Consider the following 23,985-nt stretch of genomic DNA (forward strand, 5'->3'; position numbering starts at 1 on the left):
GAGAGGACCATGTGGATCCGTATGCAACGGCATCCAACACTGAACTAGGAGTTGGGTGCGGTGGTACACACTTATCATCTGGGCACTTGGGGAGCTGAGACAGGAGGAGTGCAGGGAGTCTGAGGCCAGACGGGGCTACAGAGCAAGCTCCTGTCTTAGAACATAACCTCAACAACAACAAAAGAAGACATTTTAAAAAGAGGGGGTGGAGGACAATGGCTGTGACTCAGCAGGTAAAGATGCGGGACACCAAGACTAACAACCTGAGTTCAAGCCCTGTGACACAAAGATGGAAGAATGACTCCCACTCCCACACTGTGGCATGAGAGTACACATACAAATGCACACTCATGTGCACACTAAGATAGATAGATAGATAGATAGATAGATAGATAGATAGATAGATAGATAGATAGATAGATAGACAGACAGATTGGCATGGAGCAATCCCTGGATAGCCCAAACCAATACACAATACCCTAAGAGTGAGAATACCCTGGAAAACTGCTATGATCCCAAAATCCATCCTGGGCTAAAAGATTCAAATCCAACAACACCAGCAAACCTGCTACCACCTGTCACTGACTAAGTCCTTGATCTGTGCTGTCCACTTGTAATCTCTCTTTTAATTACGGCCATAGTCCTTTGAAGTCATGTACTCATCTCTGTCCCCAAAGTCTCTGGTCCAATTACAATTCTATACTAAAAAGAACTTAATCCAGTCTCTAAGACAGTCTAAAGAAAATTAACTATGTTTTTACTGAACTAAAACCCTCAAGGCTAACTAGGACTAATACTGGATCAGCTATTGAAGAAGCAGAGGCAGGAGGATCTCTGAGCTCAATGCCAGCCTAGTCTACAGATAGAGTTACAGGACAGTCAAAAACTACAAGGCTACACAGAGAGAGAAACCCTGTCTCAAAAGCAAAAACAAGCAAAGAGATTCATGCTATAAGAGTGTGTGTGACGGAACAAACACTGTTAGTAAGTTACAGGAACGTGACACCCAGCCATCCTTTAACACAGCTCGCCTGTGCTTTTCAAAGCCTTCCTGAACTAGGAGCATTATCTGCTGTCCATACTGTCTGTCTCTTGGGCATCTGACATTTCACCATAGATCAGTTGTTCCTGCTTGCATCTCATGATGACCATCCTTTCCTCCTCAAGCTCCCTGAAGGCAGACTCTACCTCCAGCTCACCTGCACACAACACCCTACATAAAGCAGGCACTTGGTTATTTTTTTCATGCAGAGCCTATTATTAGTTTCATTCATAAGGATGGACCAAAACACCAATTACAGCCACCTTGCTATAAGATCTCTTCCAAGACTTGTGTTCCTAGTACTTGTAGAGAGTGGACCCCAAATAATACTCCTTTAATAAATTCAGCATATGAAAATGCATGCCTAAAACCCACTGCATATTCAAATCTTGCTACGTTAATACCTTTGACAAAGACGCTGCTGTCCCGGGCTTCACAGGCTTGCCTCCCGTGGGTGCTGAAGAGCTGTTCTCGGGCTTGCTTTTTTCTATGGTTTGTGGTTTGCTTACCCCAGACACCTTAGGCACTGAGCCAACACTCCTGTTTGCTTTCTTCATTCTGGGCTGCCTCTTGGTGATGCATTTACAATCAAACCTGTGGGAAGAAACAGCATCACGTTGAAAAGAAAACTGGAAAACAGCTCTTTAGAAATCATTTCTGAAGAATTTCACCACATGATAAAAATATCTGAAAGACAGATGTCACAACAGAAAACAACGTTGAAAATCCTTAAACTCGCATTATTGAAATGTAATAATTTACTGATTTATAATGTGCTCTCACTCATTCAGTAGACAGACACCTTACATCTGTGGGGGCTAGTTCTATATCGAAACCCAGCAGGGCAAACTCCAAATCTTGTAGCTCTGTGTCCAGTGTCAAAAGGCTTACTTACTTACATGGCTCTTTCCTCCCGGCTTTACTAACCACAACACACTTCCCTCTCTCGGGCCGGTTCCACTCCCTGCATTCAGTTTTCCCTGGCACGGGTCCCAAGGCTCTTGCACCTCCAACATTTTGTGGTCTCTAACACAATCCAGGTTTCACTTTCACATCTACAAAATGGCCTCTCAGGGAGGGCCTCCATGCAGGGACTCTACTGCCACATGCCCAGCCTCTGCAGCTCTCCTTACCCATGGAGGAAGTTCCACAACCCCTTTACTCCTGTATCCTTCATGGCTCTAAAGCTAGAACCATGTGGCTGACGCAGCCAAGTCTGACTACTTCCTTTGGACGGAACCTGGCCCCTCCTTGAACTACATTTGCATAAGCGTTCCTTTGTAGTTGCTTTTCAGGTAGAGGAAATCCCTCAAACCTTTTCCTTTCACAAATCAGAGGATTAGCTGGGTGGCATCTTGTCCTGAGGGCACCACTCCCTTTATTCCATTTCACATCAGGCTTCTCCTTCTTTTTCAGTACATACCTTGGTTCCAACATCAAATTTCCTGGGCTTTTTTTCCCCTCGAACTGTACATTCTATATTTTTCTTTTTGCCCTGTTTCCACTTTCTCAATGTAAATCTGCATAAGAGTAATCATTAATAACCACAGGGCAGAGTCAATATTAGGTGGTCTTGAAATCTCTCTGCCAACAAAATTAATCCAAAATTTTTCAGTTTAGCCAAGGCTGCAGTGAAGTCACAGGATGCAACACAGGTCAGTGATGCTAGAAACACATGTGACTCTGAAAACTGTAGTTGTTGTCCCTTGCACTGAGGCCCACACAGAGGTAGCAACACACAGTTTTAAGAAATCATGTTCTAATCAATCTGCATCTCCCAAAGATAAGACTGGGGCTGCTATGAAGGACAGAGTCACAGGACATAAGGGATAAGAGTGAGAACATGAAATAGGAATCCCCTTCCCTGCGACTTTATACTGCCTTAATCTAAGCTCAAAGTCTATCGCTCAAAAGTACTGTTCTGACTCCACTGCACTCAGTGTCTGAGAATGCCAGAGAGCTTGCCTTTGTGGGCTCTTCCCCCAGCAGCTCAGTACCAGGAACTTTCCAGCTCATTCCTTTCAGTTCCTGCACCATTCTGAACATACCTGTATCCCTTTTTAAAGTTTTTTGTATGTGTATGGGTGATTTGCCTACATGTATGTCTGTGCACCACTTGTGTGCTTGGTGCCTGTGGAGGCCAGAAGAGGGTGCTGGATCCCCTGGAACTGAAGTTAAGGATGGTTATGAGACACCACCTAAGTGCTGGGAATCAAATCCAGGGCCCCTTAAAGATCAGCCACTGCTCACTCATCTCTTCATCCTTGACTAGCATGCTATTATTACTTCTGCAATTAAGAAAAGGAAGTTGCACTGTAAGGAATCTATGTAAGGCATCCTCATAATTTAATGTCATTCATTGTAGTTGTTTAAATGAGAACGGCCCCTACTGATTCATATTTCAGTGCTTGGCCCCTAGTTGGTGGAACTGTTTGGGAAAGGATTAAGAAGTGTGGCCTTCCTGGAGAAGTTGTGAAGCCCAAGACAAACCCAGTCTCTCTCTCTCCTCTTCTCTCTCCACCCTCTCCCTCCCTCCCTTCTTCCCCCCTTCTACACCTGCCAACCACCACAATGCTGGCCATGATAGTCAAAGACTCACCCTCTGAAACGGTAAGCAAGTACCCAATTAAATGCTCTCTTATAAGTTGCCTTGGTCATGGTGTCTCTTCACAGCAATAGCAAAGTAATTAAGATATTCACCTAATCGCTGACAATGTTACATGGGACAAAGCAACAATCTGTGGTGTACCCAAAGAGGCCTCCTCTGGGCCTCAGGCGCAATGAAGTCCAATATTCCTCTCCAGCATGAGGCATGAAGATTGCCAAGCTAGGCTATACAGATTTTCAGTTCATCCTGAGCTACATAACAAGACTCAGTCTAACATTTTCTTAATTTAAAAAGATAGTAATAATAAATAAGATAGAATTGGTGAGATATCGCACAACCTGACAACCTGAGTAGAGAAAAGAACCAACTCCCACGTTATCCTCTGACTTTTACATGTCCTGTGGCATGTCCTTATGCTATGTAAGTGCATGTGTGAGCTCGTGTGCGCTCTCTCTCTCTCTCTCTCTCTCTCTCTCTCTCTCTCTCTCTATATATATATATATATATATATATATATATATATAATAACAGTGTTTTAAAAGAAAAGTCAGGAGACCTGGGTCCAAGCTCTAGCTTTGCCATATGAGTTATGTTACCAGAGGCAAATCACTTATCTTTATAAATTTCCTCTCTTATAAAAGAGAATTAATAAAGTCCGCTTAAAAACTTCTGGTACAACGCCGGGCGGTGGTGCCGCACGCCTTTAATCCCAGCACTAGGGAGGCAGACCCAGGCGGATCTCTGTGAGTTCGAGGCCAGCCCGGGCTACCAAGTGAGTTCCAGGAAAGGCGCAAAGCTACACAGAGAAACCCTGTCTTGAAAAACCAAAAAAAAAAAAAAAAAAAAAAAAAAAACCTTCTGGTACAAATAACACATGTAAACCAGTAAGAGGGGAGTCTTTACAGCCTAATTCTAGAAGTTATTTCACCAGGGCTCAAAGGTTAGAGACATGTTGCAACATACCAATGTTAGAGAGCCATTTAGAAGCCCGACCCTCTCCAAGTATCTACCCACAAAAGATAGACCAATACAGTTTTAGAAGTAATGCCAATGGAACCCTATGGAGTTATCTTACCTGGCACACTGCATCAAAGAGAAGCCAACCTGATCAAGGACACTGAGTGTCTTGGAAACCAGAGGGGCTCTGAAGCCCCTCCCTGGCTGGTGGGTGTCTCCAAACTAACAGTGAGGGACAGGAACCTTTCTTGACACTACGGAAACGCACCCAAGACTGCTTTCTACATCACACCTGAATGTTATCTTTTCCTTTAAACTCTAACTTCATTATAATCGTTTTTCCCCTGCAAAACAAATGCACTGATATTTTAAAGTATTGAATTTAACTGCTATCATAAGATCTTCCATGCTGAGGAGGATTAAAAAAAAAATCTTCCATGCTTAGTCTTAAAAACTAGTAACTATTTGAGATCAAATCTATCTAGAGACTAGTTGCTTAACTCCTGAAATTTTAGTTCCTTCGTTCATAAAATGGGGTTGGTAACAGTATGTACTTTATAAGGATGTTGAGATAATTAAATAATAAACCTAGCATGCTTATCAGAGTAACAGCCCACAACGAAGACCAGATAGATAGAAGCTATCAAAAGTTATAAAGGAACATCTTGCAAATCCCAAGTATTACTAAAGCTTTATTAAAACAAAAGCAGCTGGGAATAGTGGTGGATCCTTGTAACCCAGCACTTGAAAGGTAGAGGCAGAGAAACTCAATTCAAGGTCATCTTCAGCTGCATAACAAGTGTGAGACCAGCCTGACCATCTCAAAACAAACAAACAATTAATTAAGTAAAAGGCAGAACTTGGAGCTGGAAAGATGACTAGCAGGTAAGAGCACGGGCTGCTCTTCCAGAGGACCCAGGTTCAGGTTCAATTCTCAGCACCCACATGGTGGCTCACAACTGTCTGTGACCACAGTCCTAGGGAACCCAGCACCCTCTACAAACACAAGGCACACAGGCAGTGTACAGAATACACAAAAGCAAAACACGCACACACATAAAACAAAAATATTTTTTTAAGGCAGCAATTCAAAAGGTACTCTGTAAGAGAAATCTTTCTTCTACTCCCTCTGAGACAGTGTCCCACTTAGCTCTGGCTGGCCTTGAACCTACCAGCCTCTATTTCCTAAATGCTGGGATTAAAGGTGTATGTCACTATGCCTGGCTGAGACTCCTTTACAAGGAATGACTAAAGACTGTTTCTCTTACTACTTATACTAAATTACATACTCTAGCATGTAGATGTCAAACAACACTAGCTTCTAGATCTTTCCCACTGAAAATTACAAATCAGGAAATGCTGCAGATGCATGGTAAGGAGTCCATAGGAATGGTAATCAAGAAACCTAGATTATATCCCAGGTCTGGCATTCTGTAAATGGCTAACTCTGTGAGCCTTGATAATACCAGCAAGGAGTGCTCAAAACATATTTTAGGAATGTAATTGCTTATTAATTGTGATTTTTATCCCTAGCATTATCCCATTTAAAAAAATCTACAAAAGGTCTTGACCCAAGCAATCTAAATATAGCTTTCTATAGTTTCTAGAGTTTCACAAGTCTGTATTTAAAATGTAAAAATCATCTTAAAATTATTAACTAAGAACAGAGTTAAACACTGGAAAGGAGTCACAGTCAAAGGAGAACTGAAGTCATGGTAGGTGCCATGGGTAACTCAGTGTCAGATAAAAATCACACCTACAAAAACCAAACTAATTTTGAAAAGCCAATAAAAAATGTTTTACTAAGTCAATCATAATGCAATAAATTCTATACTAAATTCTTCAATTTTCGAGACAGGCTTTCTCTGTGTAGCTTTGGAGCTTGTCCTAGAACTCACTCTGTAGACCAGGCTGGCCTTGAACTCACAGAGATCCATCTGCCTCTGCCTCCTAAGTGCTGGGATTAAAGGCGTGAGATTTAATTTTTTTTCCTTTATTTTATGTGTATGGGTGTTTTGCCTGCATGTATGACTGAGCACCACATGCATAGTGCCCTTAGAGGCCAGAAGAGGGCATTAGATACCCTGGGACTAGAGTTACAGACATTGTGAGTCACCATATGGGTGCTAGGAGTGGAACCTGGGTCTTCTAGAAGAGCAGCTAGTGATCTTAACAGCAGAGCCATCTTTCCAGCCCTTATTAATTTATTTTATGTGTATGAATGTTTTGCCTGTATGCATGCAAGGGCATCACATGCTTGCAATGTTCATGGAAACCAGAAGGCATTAGATCCTCTAGAACTGGAATTACAGACTCCACTATGAGACACAAGCAGCAGGTGTTCTTAACTACTAAACCAATCCTCCAGCCCACCACTGGGTTGTTTCTCTCCCACCTGCCTGTTCCCAAATATCCAGCAGCTGCTTCCCAAATAACTGATTCAGAGGCTTAATATAAATTATAAATGCTTGGTCAATAGCTCAGGCTTATTACTAACAAGCTCTTACATTAAAATTAACCCATAATTCTTATCTATGTTTAGCCACGTGACTTGGTACCTTTTCTCAGTACAACATTCTCATCTTGCTTCCTCTGCATCTGGCTGGCGAGTTCTGACTCCACCCTTCTCCTTCCCATCATCCTTAGTTTGGTCTCCCTGCCTATACTTCCTACCTGGCTACTGGCCAATCAGCATTTGATTAAATCAATTTGAGTGACAAATCTTTACAGTGTACAAGAGGATTATTCCACAGCACACCGCACACACAGCTATTACAGTTATGAATTATACCAAATACTCAGACAATACATTAAAAATAACCACTTTAAAAGCAAATGTGGAGCTGGGCGATGGTCTAAAATTGGGGCAATTATTGCTAACATGTATGCATTTAACATGGTAAATGCAAATAACCTTCATATTAAGAGTCTCTTCCCCTCACACCTCCCTCCTTCCTACTTGGCCACAGAGTGAAGGGAGTCTGGAGGTAAAGGCATGGGAGAAAGGCACACTCATCTGCTGTGCCCAAACGGCCCTTTAGTCAATGTCAGGTGACTGAATGTCAATGACAGTAAGCAGAGCCAAGCTAGCACCAGAGAAGGATGTGTCCAAATCAGACTGCAGCTGGATCAAGGCTAAATGGGAAAGAAAAGCTAGAGAATTCTCAAAAGGGTCACAGCCAGCAAGATACTTGGTTGGTTTTGTTAGCATCACTTAAAAATGACAGCAAATAAATAACTAATAAGGCGAGCCCCACGCTATACAAGTACTATAATATTTAAGTCCCACAATCACTCTCCGGGATGGAGAGGAGGAAGACACCGAGGCTAGAGAATGTGACAATTGGTCAACCCAGAGTCAGCTCTTTCCATTAAACCACAACTAAGCAGATGCTAGAAGAAATGAGTTAGTCTTCAAAAGACCATTCAACACAACTCTATTTCATTGCTTTAGCACAGAAAAGTTCACTGAAATATGAGAAACAAGTAGAAACTGTGTGACCCAAGCACCAGCTTGGCTACACTACTGCCATGACAGGATCCATGAAAACCAGCTAAAAAGCAGGCCTGAGTTTCAGTTTACTGGCAGGCAGCACCCGGATCGAGGAAAAGCCATAAACTGACATCACCCAGGGAGGGCCAGCATCTAAGGGGAGGTACCTGACAATCCAAACATTCCCACGTTAGATAAGATTAGATAAGATCTCCAGATGCCTAAGCCTAGCACACACTTATTCCCCTTTTGCCAAGGTACCCCTAGACAAATGTCAGCAAATCAGGGTACTGAACCCTGGAAACCCCGGCACCCCCAACCTCTACTATAATAAAAACCCTATCCCGCCCAGGCTCGGGGCTCTCTGCTCTCACCACTGCATCAGACAGATAGAGAGACCAAGCTTGAGCTTGAAATAAAGGCTCTTTGCTTTTACATACGGGATTCAGTCTCCGTGGTGGTCTTGGGGGTAGGGGTGGGGGCTTCCTGAGATTTGGGCATAAAAGAAACAACCTGAATTTTCCAAACCTGCAACTACATACTCTTCTCCCATTACTGCTTTTAAAAGTGTAACAGACATAAAATCAACGCCTGGCAGTCTGTTTTAATGTGCACCGCTGAGGAGACCATTAAACTGCTGATAATACTTAGCATTCCAGGAAAGTGGCAAGACTGGAAAGAGATTGTCTAAAAGAATTTCTGGCTATAGTACATAAATTATTTTTGCAGATTAAGTCCTAAATAAATTAGTTCCCAAAGTTAAAACTGACAGAATCCAAGAAATTGTGAGTCTCCTCTGGCCATTCCCTCCTCTGCCAAGGTTCCTTAGCATTTCCAAAAAGAAAATTTTTATTCGATACCCATCAAATCATGATGGCTTTATGCTCAGATTTTTTGGCAGACAGTAACAATCTTACACAATACAGTATTCATACAATTAACTCAAGCCATCTTTAATTAAGAACATCAATTTACGTCAAATACATTTCTACCTAAGTATAGTGGTACACATAACAGCCACTGGGGGTTGCTGGTAAGCGCTAAGAGTTAAACCCAAATACTTGGGGTTTCATGAGGAGGGGAGACAGTGAGTTGGGAAAAGAAAGCTCTTTGAGTTGTACCTCATATAACGGGTTGGATGGCATGGGATGGGGTGTGGGGAAGGGGGAAACAGTCCTTTGAGACTGGCTGCGAAAGATGAGGAACATTATGGCTAGGGACTAATATATCAGTTGGAAGTTCCTGTGTGACCCAGGCAGCATGGCTGGCAGAGTGGCTGGTTTAATGTAGGAGAAACAGACCTGAGCTTAAGGTGCAGGAGGAATCCCAAACAGTGGCTTTGAAATTATAGATCAATTATGCATACATTTCTCCCACGGGACTCTCCTAGAATGCACAGACAGGAAGCAAACAGCATGTGCCAGAGTCACCACTCAGGAACTATACGAAAACTATAACCAGACAGTTGAGAAACAGAAAACCAAAGCTATGATCTGAAGAGCCAATCCATGCAGTCAGAATCAATGCCTAACTCTTAATGAGTCAGGTCACTTAGTCACTCCACTACAGCTGTGACCTGTCATAAGGTATCAATACCTCACTCTACAACTACTCATAGCTCAGTAGCAGGAGAAAGATCTAAGAATCTAAAACAGCATAAGCTGAGTATGTTAGAAAGCAAAAGAGCACAGAATCTGAGGACCACATTAAACCATGTGTGTAAACTAACAAGGGACAGCTGTACATGTGACATGATAAACTCTTTCCCCCATCACGGTGAGTGAGGCAACTCTCCTTTGTTCTAAGCTCACATCTAACTCCTTCTATTCCCCTACGGTACTAGAAACATGCCCAGCTCTCCTTCCACCACTCACTTACAGAGAGGCCTGGGGAGCTCTGGTGGGCAACCGTCACTGCTGCCCCTCACCACCACAGCACAACCTCCACCTGTGGGTCACTTCTGATATTTACCTTTTCTTTGACATCCTGGCGTCCACCTGTCCATCCCTTTCTCTTCTCAGAGTATTCACTCCACCCTCCTTGACTCACTTCACTGGCCTTTGAACACAATTCTGTGATGAACACAGATCTCTTGTCTTTCTGAACTATTGCTTTTTTAAGATGGAGTAATGGTACTGTGGCTGTTTTCTTTAGTAGACTACTAATTAATTAGAAAATAACAAAAAGGTCTCTAAGAAGTCCTCAAATACTGCTAACCCATCAGAGTCAAAGCAGAAATCAAATGGGGAATTAGCCAGGAACAGTGGTGGATGCCTCAGGGCCCAGCAGCTCTAAAGGTTGCAGAATATGGCTTGAGCCCAGGAGTTCAAGGTCAGCTTGGCAACATAAGCCCTCCACATTAAAATTATAGTAGGAAGGAAGGAAGGAAGGAAGGAAGGAAGGAAGGAAGGAAGGAAGGAAGGAAGGAAGGAAGAAATGGCAATGGGGCATGAGAATATACTTTTAATTGAATAAAAATAACAACATGACATAAAAATGTGTGGGAATATTAAAGCAATATTTGGGGAGGGAAATTTCAATACAACACACTAGAAAAAGAAGACTCAAAGCAATACTTCAGCTGCTTCTTCAAAAAATGAGAAAAAGACAAGGGGCCAGCAAGATGGCTCACTGGATAAAGGTATTTGCTGCCAATCCTGATGACCGAGTTCAATTCCAGGGACCCACAGGGTGGAGGGAACAACCTGACATCTACAAAGCCACACACGTTCTCATTCTCTCTCCTCTCTACCACACACACACACACACACACACACACACACACACACACACACACACACTACATAAATCAATTTAATTTGAAAATTTTAATGAAAATCAAAGTAAGCAAAACAAAGAAGGGCTAAACGTGTAAAGCCAATGGGTACAACACCTAAGATTCACTTTAAGTCAACAAGTTCAAAAGTTCAGATGAAACAAATCCCTTGAAACACAGAATACAACAGCTCATAAAAGAAGAGATGGCCTCAGGGCGGAAAGTAGATAACCTGAATGGCCAGTACTTATGGGAGAAGTCCAATTTATGGTTAAGGTTTCCCTACCTGGGAACACTTCCTACATTTCATAGAATTCTGTTTCCAATTCTAGAATGAAATACAGTGACAACTGAAATCAGAAGGAAACATTTCACTGACCTGAGCATTGCGGCATACACCTGTAATACCAGCACTAGGGAGCTTGAGGCATGAGGAGGATTTAGAAGCCACCTGGGGCTATACAGCCAACACAGTGAGACCTCTTTTCAAAACCGAAACTAGGAAGGGGGGATGCGAGGGTAAGGATAAGCACAGGAGAGAGATTTGCATGCCAAAAAGGAGACTAGATGCAGAAGTAGAGCAGCTGCTCACATCGAGTTTAAAGTTGGCAGGGAAAGTTCTTTCATGCATAGGGTCCAATAATCTCGATTCCACACCCCACCTTCTGGACAGATCAAGCAGCACTGGCCATAAGGCTTTGCAGGCGCTGGCCGTGCCACAGATCTCCCAGGCTGGAGCCTTGTGCCTGCTTCTCTCATGCGCTCTACAGTGCTGGAGTCTCCACAGCATCCTAATTCCACAATTCAACAGTGTCATATGGAAGGAAGGCTCTGAGGTAGACAGACTCTGTAAGATTCCTGTCTAAGCCCCTTAGGCTGCCTGACACATCCTTTAAGCAAAAGAGGCTGCACAGCCCCTTGGCCCACGGCCCACGGCCCATGGCCCACAGCCCGTGCACTGTGCTCATCATCTGTAATTAGCACCAAGGCTTACTGATTCCACTTTCAGAGTGGCAGCCTGAGTAGTACGTGGACCTACATGTGTCACAGTTGGGGCAAAGGGACACTGTGCTGGAACACACTGCACTGCGACTCAGGGAGCAGAGTCCAGGGGTATCACACCGCAACCAACGACGTCCCACAGTGTCTCCCTGGCAAACACAACCCTCAAAGACTGCCTCAAAGTCTCTCGGATGTCATCAGGGTCTTTCTCCCGATTTCTTCACAAATATAATCTACTTCCTTCAATCTGTATAAATTCTTTTAGCGAATGTTTCCTTGGTCACACCTTGAGTATTATCTCCCTAACACACTTTTAAATTTAATTTTTTGGGGGGTTGGTTTGCTGAGATGGGGTTCTACTCTGCAGCCCAAGCTAGTCTGGAACTTACTACATAGCTCAGAAACGGCCTTGAACGCAGAGGAATCTTCCTGCCTCGGCCTCCCAAGTGCTGTCATCAGACCTGTGAGCCACCACACCTGGCTTTGTCTTGGTTCTTTGAGAGAGTACCACTATGTTGCAGGGTTCATCGACCATGTGCGTGCTGGGATTCTAAACATGCACCACTACATCAGCTCCAGGCTTCTGTAAATGGTTAGTCTCTACGTTTTCCAAACCTTGCTATTCTACTTCTCTTGTTAACCTAATCCATCTTCGCCATTTCTCGTCTGAAGACAACCCCCAGCAAGGTCACCCTGCACCTTGACCACCCACCTGCCACTATTCTCAGGTTCTGTATTCCATTAAGGTCTTTGTAGCTGGGATCCACAGTGCCTTCGCTAGGGTTTCCAGTACCTAGTCCTTAGCTCCACCTGAGACCTCATTAGAATGGTCTTTCTTGTGCAATTCCGATGACAGCCATTTAACCAATCCCTAACATCCAGGCTCTTCTATAGCTCCATGACTGTGATGTTCCATTCACAGAAATGTACATCTTTCTCTAGACTGCTCCTTTAAAGCCACCTAGCCTCCACTCAGTTCCCAAACTGCATATACATTGTCAGGTATTTATAATAGGAAAGGCCCAACTTCTTGGTATCAACTGTCTGCAGCTAGTTTGTTCTGAGCTGATCTAGTAGGAACCCTTAGCCTGGGTGATATATGAATAGAATTTGGTTGGCACACAGAAGTGGAGAAGTCTAGAAGAGGGGCCGCATCTGGCAAGGCCTCCTTGTGGATCACCTGTGGTAGATGGTGAGAGACGGGCAATGTGAGAGAGCAAGGCTTGAACGCATAGCCTCAAGCCTTTCACAGCTGTCATCTAATCCATTTGGGGGTGAACTCCTCATGACTCAAGCACTGCCTAGCCTCACCTCACCCTGCAGCACTGGGGATTGAGTTTCCAAAGCAGTCTTATTTGGGAACACATTCAAATCATCGTGTTCTTCAAGAAAACTACAACGTATTTTCCAGTTCACTTTATCAGGTTAGCTTGTTGGCAAAAGCATTACCAAAAAAAAGGGGAAAAATTACAGAGAAAAAGACACTCTACTAATCAGTATTTCTTCAGGAAATGAATGTATACATTGGGCTGGAGAGATGGCTCAGAGGTTAAGAGCACTGCCTGTTCTTCCTGAGGTCCTGAGTTCAATTCCCAGCAACCACATGGTGGCTCACAACCATCTATAGTGAGATCTGGTGCCCTCTTCTGGCGTGCAGGCATGCGCAGATAGAACACTGTATACATAAATAAATAAATCTTTAAAAAAAAAATGAATGTATACATTCTAAACAAAATTTTACAAAAGTAGCACTTAAGGGTATTGTACCAGTGTTTGCCTAGCATGTATGAGGCCCTGGGTTTGAGTCCTAGCAACACAAAAGAAAAAGAAAAATCTGTAAATTTAATCCAACAATCCAAAACAAAGGTTTTATATCAAGAATGAGTATCAGGGCCAGGCCAGGTGGCCCATGCCTTTAATTCCAGCACTCAGGAAGGAGAGGCAGGTGGATCTCTGAGTTCAAGGACAGCCAGAACTACACAGAGAAACCCTGTCTTGAAAACAAACAAAGCCAACGAGTGTATGAGGGCCAGTGAGTTCCAGTGAGCCCGCTTGCTGGGTTAAGGAACTCGCCACCAAACCTGATGATTTGAACCAACTCCTACAAGTTGTCCTCTGACACTAGTGTGCTGTGGCATGTATATCTCACACACACACACACACACACACACACACACACACATTCACATATACACACACACATAAACTTCACATATACATACACACACCAATAAATAAATAATTTTGTTGTTGTTTTTTGAAACAGGGTTTCACTGTGTAGCCCTGACTGTTCTGGAACTCACTCTGTACTCCAGGCTGGCTCAAACTCACAGAGATCCACCTGCCTCTGCCTCCCGAGTGCTGGGAAAGGTGTGTGCCACCACTGCCTGGCTTTTTAAAATTTATTTTTTTTGGTTGAATAAATAATTTTTAAGAAGAACAAATGTCAGTCGGGCGGTGGTGGTACACGACTTTAATCCCAGCTCTCCGGAGGCAGAGCCAGGCAGATCTCTGTGAGTTCTAGGCCAGACTGGTCTACAGAGCGAGTTCCAGGACAAGCTCCAAAGCTACACAGAGAAACCCTGTCTCGAAAAAACAAAAACAAAAACAAAAACAAAAACAAAAAAAAGAACAAATATCACTTAATCCACAAATCAAAGTTTAACATTCAAAAGTCAATGAAATTCAATGTTACCAAGTAAATAAGAAAAGCTATAGGATTAGTTCAGAGAAAGAATTTAATAAGAAAAAAAACAACCTAAGAAAACTACAAATCTCCTTAACTTGATGTATATAGTTTCTATGAAATACCGATAGTTAATGTCATGCTGAATGCCATAAAACAGTATTTTACCCTAGAATGAAAAAATTTGAAGGGCTTCAGAGATGACTCGGCAGTTAAGCACACTGGCTGTTCTTCCAGGGGATCTGGGTCCAATTCCCAGCACCCACATGGCAGCTCACCACTGTCTGTAATTCCAGTTCCAGGAGATCTGGTGCCCTCGTGAGGAAAGAAAAGAAAGAAAGCCCATTTCTCTCACTTTGTTTTACTATGTATCAAAGGTTCCAGCCAGGAAACACACACACACACACACACACACACACACACACACACACACACACAAACTAAATGGTATTCAAATTGAGGAGGAAGAAGTAAAACTGTAAAACCGAATGGAAAACCCAACAGAATCTACTGCAAACACTCCTGAGTAATCTAAGCACAGCAAGATCTCTGAGGACAAGACTGGTGTGCAAGAATCAACTACATCTCCATCCATAGCAATGAACAGTTACAAACTCAACACTTCTTTTTTTTTTTTTTTTTTTTTTTTTTTTGGTTTTTCGAGACAGGGTTTCTCTGTGTAGCTTTGTGCCTTTCCTGGAACTCACTTGGTAGTCCAGGCTGGCCTCGAACTCACAGAGATCCGCCTGGCTCTGCCTCCCAAGTGCTGGGATTAAAGGCGTGCGCCACCGCCCGGCCCAAACTCAACACTTTTAACTACTTCTATAAGAAAGCCAAATCGAGACCATCACAAACTCAAATTATGTTGTTATGTTACTGAAGGACTGGAGAGTAAATCTAGACCATTTCACAGCAGGAAACACTGTCAAGTCTTACCTTTTACTGAAGCCCAGTTACTCTCCTTCACATACTGTTTAAGGCTATTCTGAACTACATTGAGAGGTGATTAGCGGTTATGATGACTAAAACCTTGACTGCCTGGTCTTTCATGAAGGATGCCTATTGATGCCCACTCTATGGTATGCCTTTCCCTCCCTTGGCTAATTCTTTCCCCCAACAAAGGGATGTTCACGTCACAGCTATTCCTAAAAGTTCAAAATGCTTGGGCTGGAGAGATGGCTTAGCAGTTAAGAGCACTGGCTGCTCTTCCAGAGGTCCTGAGTTCAATTCCCAGCAACCACATGGTGGCTCACAACCAGCTGTAATGAGATATGGTGCCCTCTTCTGGCCTGCAGGGATACATGACAACAGAACACTGTATACATAATAAATAAATAAGTCTTAATAAAAAAAAAAAAAAAAAAAAACTCAAAATGCCTTTTCTCCCCCTTCTTAAATGCCACCTATTGTCAGGAACTCATGTAGAACCCCAGTCCTCTGAAGGACAAGTGCTCTTAACCACACAGCCATCTCTGCAGACCCAGATTTTACCTCTTAATTGAGTTATTTATTTTAAGACAGAGTCTCATGAAGCTCAGATTGGCCTTAAACTCACTGCAGCTGAGGATGACTTTCATCTCCTGATCCTCCTGCCTCTACTTCCCGGGTGCTGGCATTACTGGTGCACACCACAGTGACAAATTTGGTATTACATTCATTTGAAGGCTTTCAACATTTATACCTGTTGATACATTTTGATCCCCTATCATCTTTTTGCTTGTTCACTTTTCTCTACAGCTTTTTTTTTAGCAGTATGATTTCATAGCTATAGTTCTGTGTGTGTGTGTGTGTGTGTGTGTGTGTGTGTGTGTGTGTGAGTGTGTGTTTATAACAGTATGCTTTTCTGGAGGATAAGCACAGAGCAGACTACCATGAAATGTAGTAAAAGCTTCATGAACATCAAAGTCCTCTGTATTACTATGGATCAAAGCTGCCCCAATATCCCTCCCCTCTTCAATTCTTTAAGCCTTATTTACTTATTTTTGTGATGCTGGGGAATGAACCCAGGACCTTGTACATGCTAGGCAAGTACTCTACCACTAAGCTATACCCGAAGCTTAAGTTTTCTTAAAACCATACTTTATAAAGTGTAATATAATTTACACATTAAATGTAATAAAATGATTTGACAGCTTTGAACAGAATGAAAAAAAAACCAGAAAAATTTCCAATTACCGAACCCCTCCCTCCAGAACAACAACAAAAAGTTTTAATCATTTTTTTCTAAGTGGGCCAATGAGACAAATGCACTCAGCAACTAATCACATCATATTGTGCTAATAAATGGGATGAAAAGGAAAGCCCGATTTTCACAATCACTGCCTCAAAAGAATAACACATACTAGATTCGTTTGGAACAAAATGATTATTGCTATTTTAATATACAGAAAGTTGGATTCACATCTACACACACACACACACACACACACACACACAAAACCACCTATGACAGAGTTAAAACTAGAGAAGAGAATAGTTTGAAGTCCTCTCTCATGACTTGTGTCCTTTTGCCCATTTTCTTCATCACCTAATAGTCTCCCTTACCTTGTGGACTTAGTCCACACTTACACCTGTTTATATACACATACATGAACACATTACAGACCGGGACCTACGTATGAGGGGGAACATGTGGTTTGATTTTTTGGACTTTAGGTCACCTCACTTAATATGCTTCCCAGGTTCATCTACCTTCCTAGAAACTTCATGATTTCATATTTTATTTACATATATTTACATAATATATATACATACATATTTACATAATATTCCATTGTATGTATGTACTACATTTTCATTATCCAATCATCAGCTGATGGATACTTAGGCTGTTTCCATTTCCCTGCTGTTGTGGATAGACCAGCAATCAACACAGATGTGCAAACATCTCTGTGATAGAATATCTTCAGGAAAATGCCCAGGAGCAGTCTAGAGGAGTCGCCAAACTGACTACCATAATGGCTATATTAATTCACACTCCCACCATCAGTGAGTAAGAGTTCCTTTTCCCCATATCAGATTTCTCAATAGCCAGTGACTAGGCTGAGACAGTATCTCTGTAATTTTAATTTGCATTTCCCTGATATCTAGGGATGTTGAGCACTAAACTACATCCCCAAGACCATTTTGATCATCATGTTGTTTCAGATCAAACAACTGAGAAAAAAAAAAACCAACAACACAACAAAAAACTTCTGAGCGGATGGGAGTGTTTTACTTTGCAGCTAGTCTATTCAGTACTAACAATTCCAACCAACAGGAATTTCCTTTAGTATTATTTTGTTGGCACATACTCACAATTCCAGGGACTTGTCAACCTCTACTAGTGGGCGCTTTATGCACATGATGCATATACAGATAAACACACACATACACACAAATGGAAGGGGGAAAAACTCCTGACATTTTATAACATGTGGGAAATAAATACACATATTGATCTTTGTGTATGTGTATAGCGTGTTTGTGTCGTATTCTTGCATGCCGACATCCAGTGCCACATAGCACATGCGGAGGTCAGAAAACCACCTGGGTGCTAGTCCTCACCTTTCATCTTGAGACAGGGTCTCCTGTTTGCTACTGCATACCACAAGCTAGCTGGCCAGCGAGCACTTAGGGATGCTCCTGTGTCCTCACAACTGCCATTGCAGTACTGCGGTGACAGATACACACTACCTCGTCAGCTTTGGTCAGATTCTGGGGATTCAAACTCTGGTCCTCACACTTGTGCAGCAAGAGCTTTCCTCTCCCACTGAGCCCCTCCACCCCCGGCCCACCTGCCCAAGAACTGTATTTCCAGGATAATCACAGGAAATGCTTCATATCACATCGAATGGCTTTTTACATTCTTTGTGGTCTGTGGTAAATCATCACAAAGTCATACTTATTCTCAAAAAGTAATTCAGACCTACCCAGGAATATAGCTCAGTTGATGGAGTGTTTGCTGAGCATACACAGATCCCTACATTCCATCCTCCAGTACTCCATAAACCTGGACATGGTGCTACACCTATAATTCTAGCATTCAGAAGATGGAGGCAGAAGAATCAAAAGTGTGAAGTCATCATTGTCTACACAGTGGGTTCGAAGATAGCCTGAATTACAAAAGAAGGTCCCATCTCAAAAACAAGCAAACAAACAAACAAACAAACAGACAAAATGTACTTAAATATTCCCCCCTTGGTTTTTCAACACAGGGTCTCTCTATGTAGTCTTGCCTGTCCTGGAGCTCCACCTGCTTCAGCCTCCTCAGGGCTGTAGCTGTATTTGAATCTTCTTAAAAGCAACAACAGCCCAGAAATTTTTCCTTAAACTCACTAACAGCAAAACAAGACTTTATGCTCTCATTATTATTTCTAAACTCACAATAAATAAGTGGTCTTATATTTACCATATGCAATTACCACACACCATCATTTGGTATCGCCATCATAAATGATGCTTAATCTTTTTTTAATAGGGCCTACCTATATTGCTCATACTGGCCTCAGATACTAGACTCAAGCAACCCTTCCACCCCAGCCTCCAATATAACTGAAACTACAAACCTGTAAAACCATATCCAACTAGATGCTGAATTTTAAAATTCCTTTAGATTTATTTATATGTATTAGTGTTTTGAAAGAATGTATTTATGTGCACTACATGCATGCTTGGTGTCCACAGAAGTTAAAAGGTGTGGGGTCCCTTGTATCTGGAGTTACAGATGGTATGTGGGTTCTGGGAATCAAACACAGGTTCTCTGTAAGAGCGACAAATGCTCTTAACCATTGAGACAACTCTCCAGACCCTAAATGCTTAATGTTATTACCAAGAAACTGGATGTTTTTTCGTTACTTTGTTTTTTTTAGAAATGATGGTCCTTTAAATTGGATAAAATTCAGTGTCATAAAAACTCCCAACACTGTCCTTGTTTTTCTTATTACGTAAAGGCCTACTCAATATTCCTTCACACCAGAGTATCTCAAATTCATTCTCACCTACCTTACTACATAGCCTGGCTCATCACCCAAATTTTTGAGAAGGAAACTACAGTGTTGTTGTGGGATATTTTGATCACACTCTGACACCCCTGAGAGTGTCAATAAAGTTTACCTTGAATCAGAGGGCGGAGCTAGCTACTAGCTGACCAAAATTAGCCATAGAGGTTTTTTTGGAGGACCCAGGACATATAGAGAGACACAGGAAGTAGTAGGGAGGGGCTTACAAAGATTCTGGTCTTTTCGATGGGAAAGGAGAGAGAGGTTGTCACTGGTCGCTTCTCCGCAGCTTCTCCGATCATACAGATTTTTACCCTGATATCTGACTCCCAAATTTGTATTGATAAAATAATTAAACACTTCCCAGTGTCATGCAGACACTTGTTGAAAACTGTAGACAAGGATTCTTTAATATTAAAGTTGCTCCTGAAGCTCCTTTGTATGCATGCACACAGAATGGAGAAACTCACTTACAGCCAAAGCCACACCTCCTGACCCTGTCACCGCTCCTCTATTAAGGTGAGATGCTTGCATAACACTCTGTGCAAGTTAGACATGGGATTTAAATATGCATATGTCTATTTAGCAAGTCTTGTACATTCAGAAAACCCAACCCTGATAGGAATTTTGACCCTTTGCAATACCTGAGTCATCTGATCAAATGAGCTACATCAAGTCAGTTAGAAAGGGAACCTCTGCTTCAGAAGTCACATGCTGTCAAGAAAGCAAAATGTAGGCTCACACCCTGAGCAAATTTCACTTGAACTGTCCAGATACGGATATTTTGAATGATACCAAGAGACACCTTGATACAGTTTTTCTACGGTATAATAATCACTTTCTTACTGAAACATCAAGGAAATCCTTATATATCTGGGATACACATAGGCAAACATACAAAATATTCTCAAGCTATCTAAAGTTGCTGAGGGTTAGGATATTGTTTGGTGTACACTAGACCCAAAGGGAAAATGGCACATTTTTATGGGGGATCTAGGAAAGGGGGACATCAGCTCTTTCTCAATAATGAAATGAAAAAATGTAATGAGACCAATACTCTTTTTCTCCATATCCTCTCCTATATTGGTTTGACTATTTTGCAACATACATACTACTTTTCTATTTTTTGATTAGGAAAAAAACTACAACTGTCCTAGTTCCACGGGGCATTAGAGGTTCTCTGGAGATAACTAAAATCTGCAGACACTCGAGTCTCTTACAGAATGATGAAGTTAGGCTAGAAGGGCGGTGTAGGCCTGTAATTAATTCCAGCTACTCCAGAGGCTGAGACAGGACTGAAAGTTACCGGCCTGTGTGGCAACAAAAAGAGGGATATAGCTAGTTTGGGATACTTGGTCTGACCTCCATCTCCAAATTAAAGGTTAAGAGGCTAGCAGAGTTGGGGATATAGCTTAGCTGTATGTATCTAGCCATACGCCATGCCCTTAATCCCAAAGACAGGGTAATGAAGTTATTCACATACAACTTAATCCTCAAGTATACATCAATCGCCAAGAGTTTCTTGTATTAAGCTAGTACAATGAAAGGACAAGAATAAAATCTATATGAATTCAACACATATTGTTTTTCAAACTTCTTCCTGATGTATTGGAAGACCAACAAAGGGCAGTGCCTTAGTATTATTGCCTGTGCAACAACGCCGGTCCCTCCCTCCAAACCTTTACAAAGAACTGCTGTTGCCTGTGGTCCGCAGCTGAATTCACCTCAAGGTTTAGCCTCCTGGGTGTCAAGCCTTGTTGGGCTCCAATAGCTGTCTTTTATTTTATTTTGAGACAAGGTACAGCCCAACTCCGAGCTCATCCTGCCTCAGCTTCCCGAGTACCAGTATTACAAGTGTGGGCCAAAGCTTAAGATTCTTTTTCATGACAAGGTCATTTTCCATTTTATCCAGTGGCTCCCCACCTGCACTTTAGGACAGATCTTCAAGACAATGAACAAATCAAGGTTGCCTGTATATGAAGGATCACGGAAATTTTCGTTTGGTTTGTGAATAGCTAAACCCACCCAGAAACACACACACACACACACACACACACACACACACACACGCCCCAAAAAAAGAACTACAGATGTCTCAAACGTGTAACCACTGCTTGGAAATGCAGCATTTCTTCAACAACACACATCCAACTCGACACAGTTAGCCAAGTCTCAAGAATAAAGAACACTGCCAGCTTCACACAGCTAGGTCCTAACCACAGGACGCAGCCTTCGGGGGTCCTCCGCGCCCCCGCCTCTGCTCCCCACACTCAATCCTCCAGACGGGGAGGCAACCTATCCCAGCCCAGGGCAAGAGACCAACCAGGGCGAATGAATGCCCCGTCTCCCCCGGCACCACAGGGAATGAATCCAAGCACGAGGGGCGCACCCAGCCTCTCCGCCAGGATGAGATCCCCAGCTAGCTGGGTACCACACCAGCCAGGGCTCTCGGGGGGACGGGGGTGAAGGGGGGGGGGGGTCTGCCCCGCAAGCTGTGAGGTCCGCCGGGAAGGAGACAGCGCAGGCGCCGATGGCTGGGGGTGGAGAGGGGGTGGCGAAGGGGGACAGCGCAGGCGCGGGGCCCAGGGTCTGCGGGGCCGCCCGGGCCCGGCCGCGCGGGCGGCGCTGAGGAGACGGAGGTGCCCGCGGCCCAAGCGGAGAAGACCCTGCCCCGGCTCTTACCGCGCGGCACCGCCTCGCTCACTCGCTGGCTCCGGGCTGGGGCCGGGCGGCGAGCTGGCCCGGTGGCGCGGCCCGGATCCGTTGAGTCCGGCCTCGGGGCAGCAGCCAACCCCACGGCGCCGCTCCCTCGGCCCGCCCTGTCTCCCTGGCGGCTCCCGCCCTCCGCCCGCCCCTGATCCACCCCTGGCCGGCCAGCGCCGCCCCCCTCCCCTCCTCCGGACGACTCCCTGCGCACGCGCCGTGTCGCCACCCTGGCCCACCACTGCGCAGGCGCCCGCTGTCTCCGGGCTGCGCAGGCGCGGTGGCGAGCCGGCCGTGCCACTTTGGTAGCTGCAAGCGTTTTGCGCTGCGAGATGTTGCTTAGGAAGGTAAGGGCTGCCGGGTGATCCATGCAGGAGCCCCTCGTTCTAGGTTTTTCTCTCGCAGGCAAACAGGTCCGTTCTGGTTGAAGTGTTTGTTTTCAGTGTGCTGAGTACTTTGCTCTTAATGAACCCGACCGTTGAGAAAAATGCACATCACCGGCACTGCTAGTGCACATGAGGGAACACAAAACGAGTGAGCAACACCTGTCCCCACCTGCTTCCCTAAAGGGAACGAGACGACTGGCAGTTATAAAGTTAAGGAGTTCTATACGTTCATGGAGTTCTCCAGAGGCTTATTTTTTTTAATTTGTCTTAGTTAATGTGTCTAAAGCACGGTGGTCAAAAGCAACTTGGGGCAGGGAGGGTTTATACAACTCTCAGGCCACGCTCCATCTCTGAGAGAAGTCGGGGCAGGAACTGAAACAGAAGCCTCGGAGGGACACAGGTTGTTGGCTTGCTCCTCAAGCCTTGCTTCAGCCAGGACCACCTCTCCAGGGGTGGCACCGCCCCCCGTGAGGCTGCGCCCTCCCACATCTAGAGAATGCCCTACAGACTTGCCTACAGGCAATCTGATGAGGACACTTTCCCAACTGAAGTTCCTCTTCCCAGATAACTCTTAACTTGGGTCAAACTGACAAAACATTATTCTTTGATGTTTTCTTTTTAAGAATGTATCTGATTCACTGGGATGGTAGTGCACGCCCTTAATCCTAGCATTCAGGAGGCAGAAGCAGGCAGAATCTTTGAGTTCCAGTCCAGCCTGGTCTACAGAGCCGAGTTCCAGGACAGCCAGAGCTACACAGAGAAACCCTGTCTCGAAAAAACAAACAACAAAAGTATGTCACTTGCCCAAGATTACAAGCTAGCCAACGGCAGACCCAGAAGTGGTCCTGAGCCTTGCTATTACCCAGAACTTGGAGACTGATTGGGCCATTTGACTTCTAAGTCCCTTTATCATTTAACTAGATGCTCTCCCCTACAGCCCCAGAAGTTTATTTTTAATGAAGTTTGATTATTTTTTTATTTTATTTTGGTGCTCAGAATTGAAGCCAGAACCTCAGACATGCTACAAATGTCATTTTCTACCACAGGGCCTTCATCTCAAAACTTAGGGATAATTTTCAGAGAGTAAAATCACGAGCCTTGTACAAAGATACAGTAAACATTGGTTAGAGCATTCATTCATTAAATTCATTAATTAAATGAAGGAATTGATATGTCTTCAAAGAACTCAAGGATCAGACAAATTCACTGATTGGAAATATTAAAATAAATTTGCTAATCAAGGCAAAACTTGCTTTTCCACTGTTTGGAGGTGGGGAGTGGGTGTGGGAGTTATCCTCAGGTAAGTAAAAATAATTTGCATTAGCCTGGCAATGGTGACGCATGCCTTTAATC

General features: G+C 43.5%; 1 protein-coding gene across 1 annotated transcript in view; it reads right to left on the reverse strand.

The window, feature by feature from the left end:
* Positions 1-22,391, reverse strand: part of Specc1l (sperm antigen with calponin homology and coiled-coil domains 1 like) — a 112,307-nt gene extending 89,916 nt beyond the window's left edge. Inside the window, exons 1-2 of the mRNA XM_059281650.1 lie at positions 22,226-22,391; positions 1,447-1,636 (exon numbers count right to left, since the gene is read on the reverse strand). Of these exons, the coding sequence (XP_059137633.1) occupies positions 1,447-1,599 (153 nt within the window). The 5' untranslated portion in view covers positions 1,600-1,636; positions 22,226-22,391. The remainder of the gene's footprint in view (positions 1-1,446; positions 1,637-22,225) is intronic.
* Between the last annotated feature and the right edge of the window lie 1,594 nt (positions 22,392-23,985).

This window comes from Peromyscus eremicus, chromosome 16_21 (genome assembly GCF_949786415.1).
Source record: "Peromyscus eremicus chromosome 16_21, PerEre_H2_v1, whole genome shotgun sequence".
NCBI classification, from domain to species: domain Eukaryota; kingdom Metazoa; phylum Chordata; class Mammalia; order Rodentia; family Cricetidae; genus Peromyscus; species Peromyscus eremicus.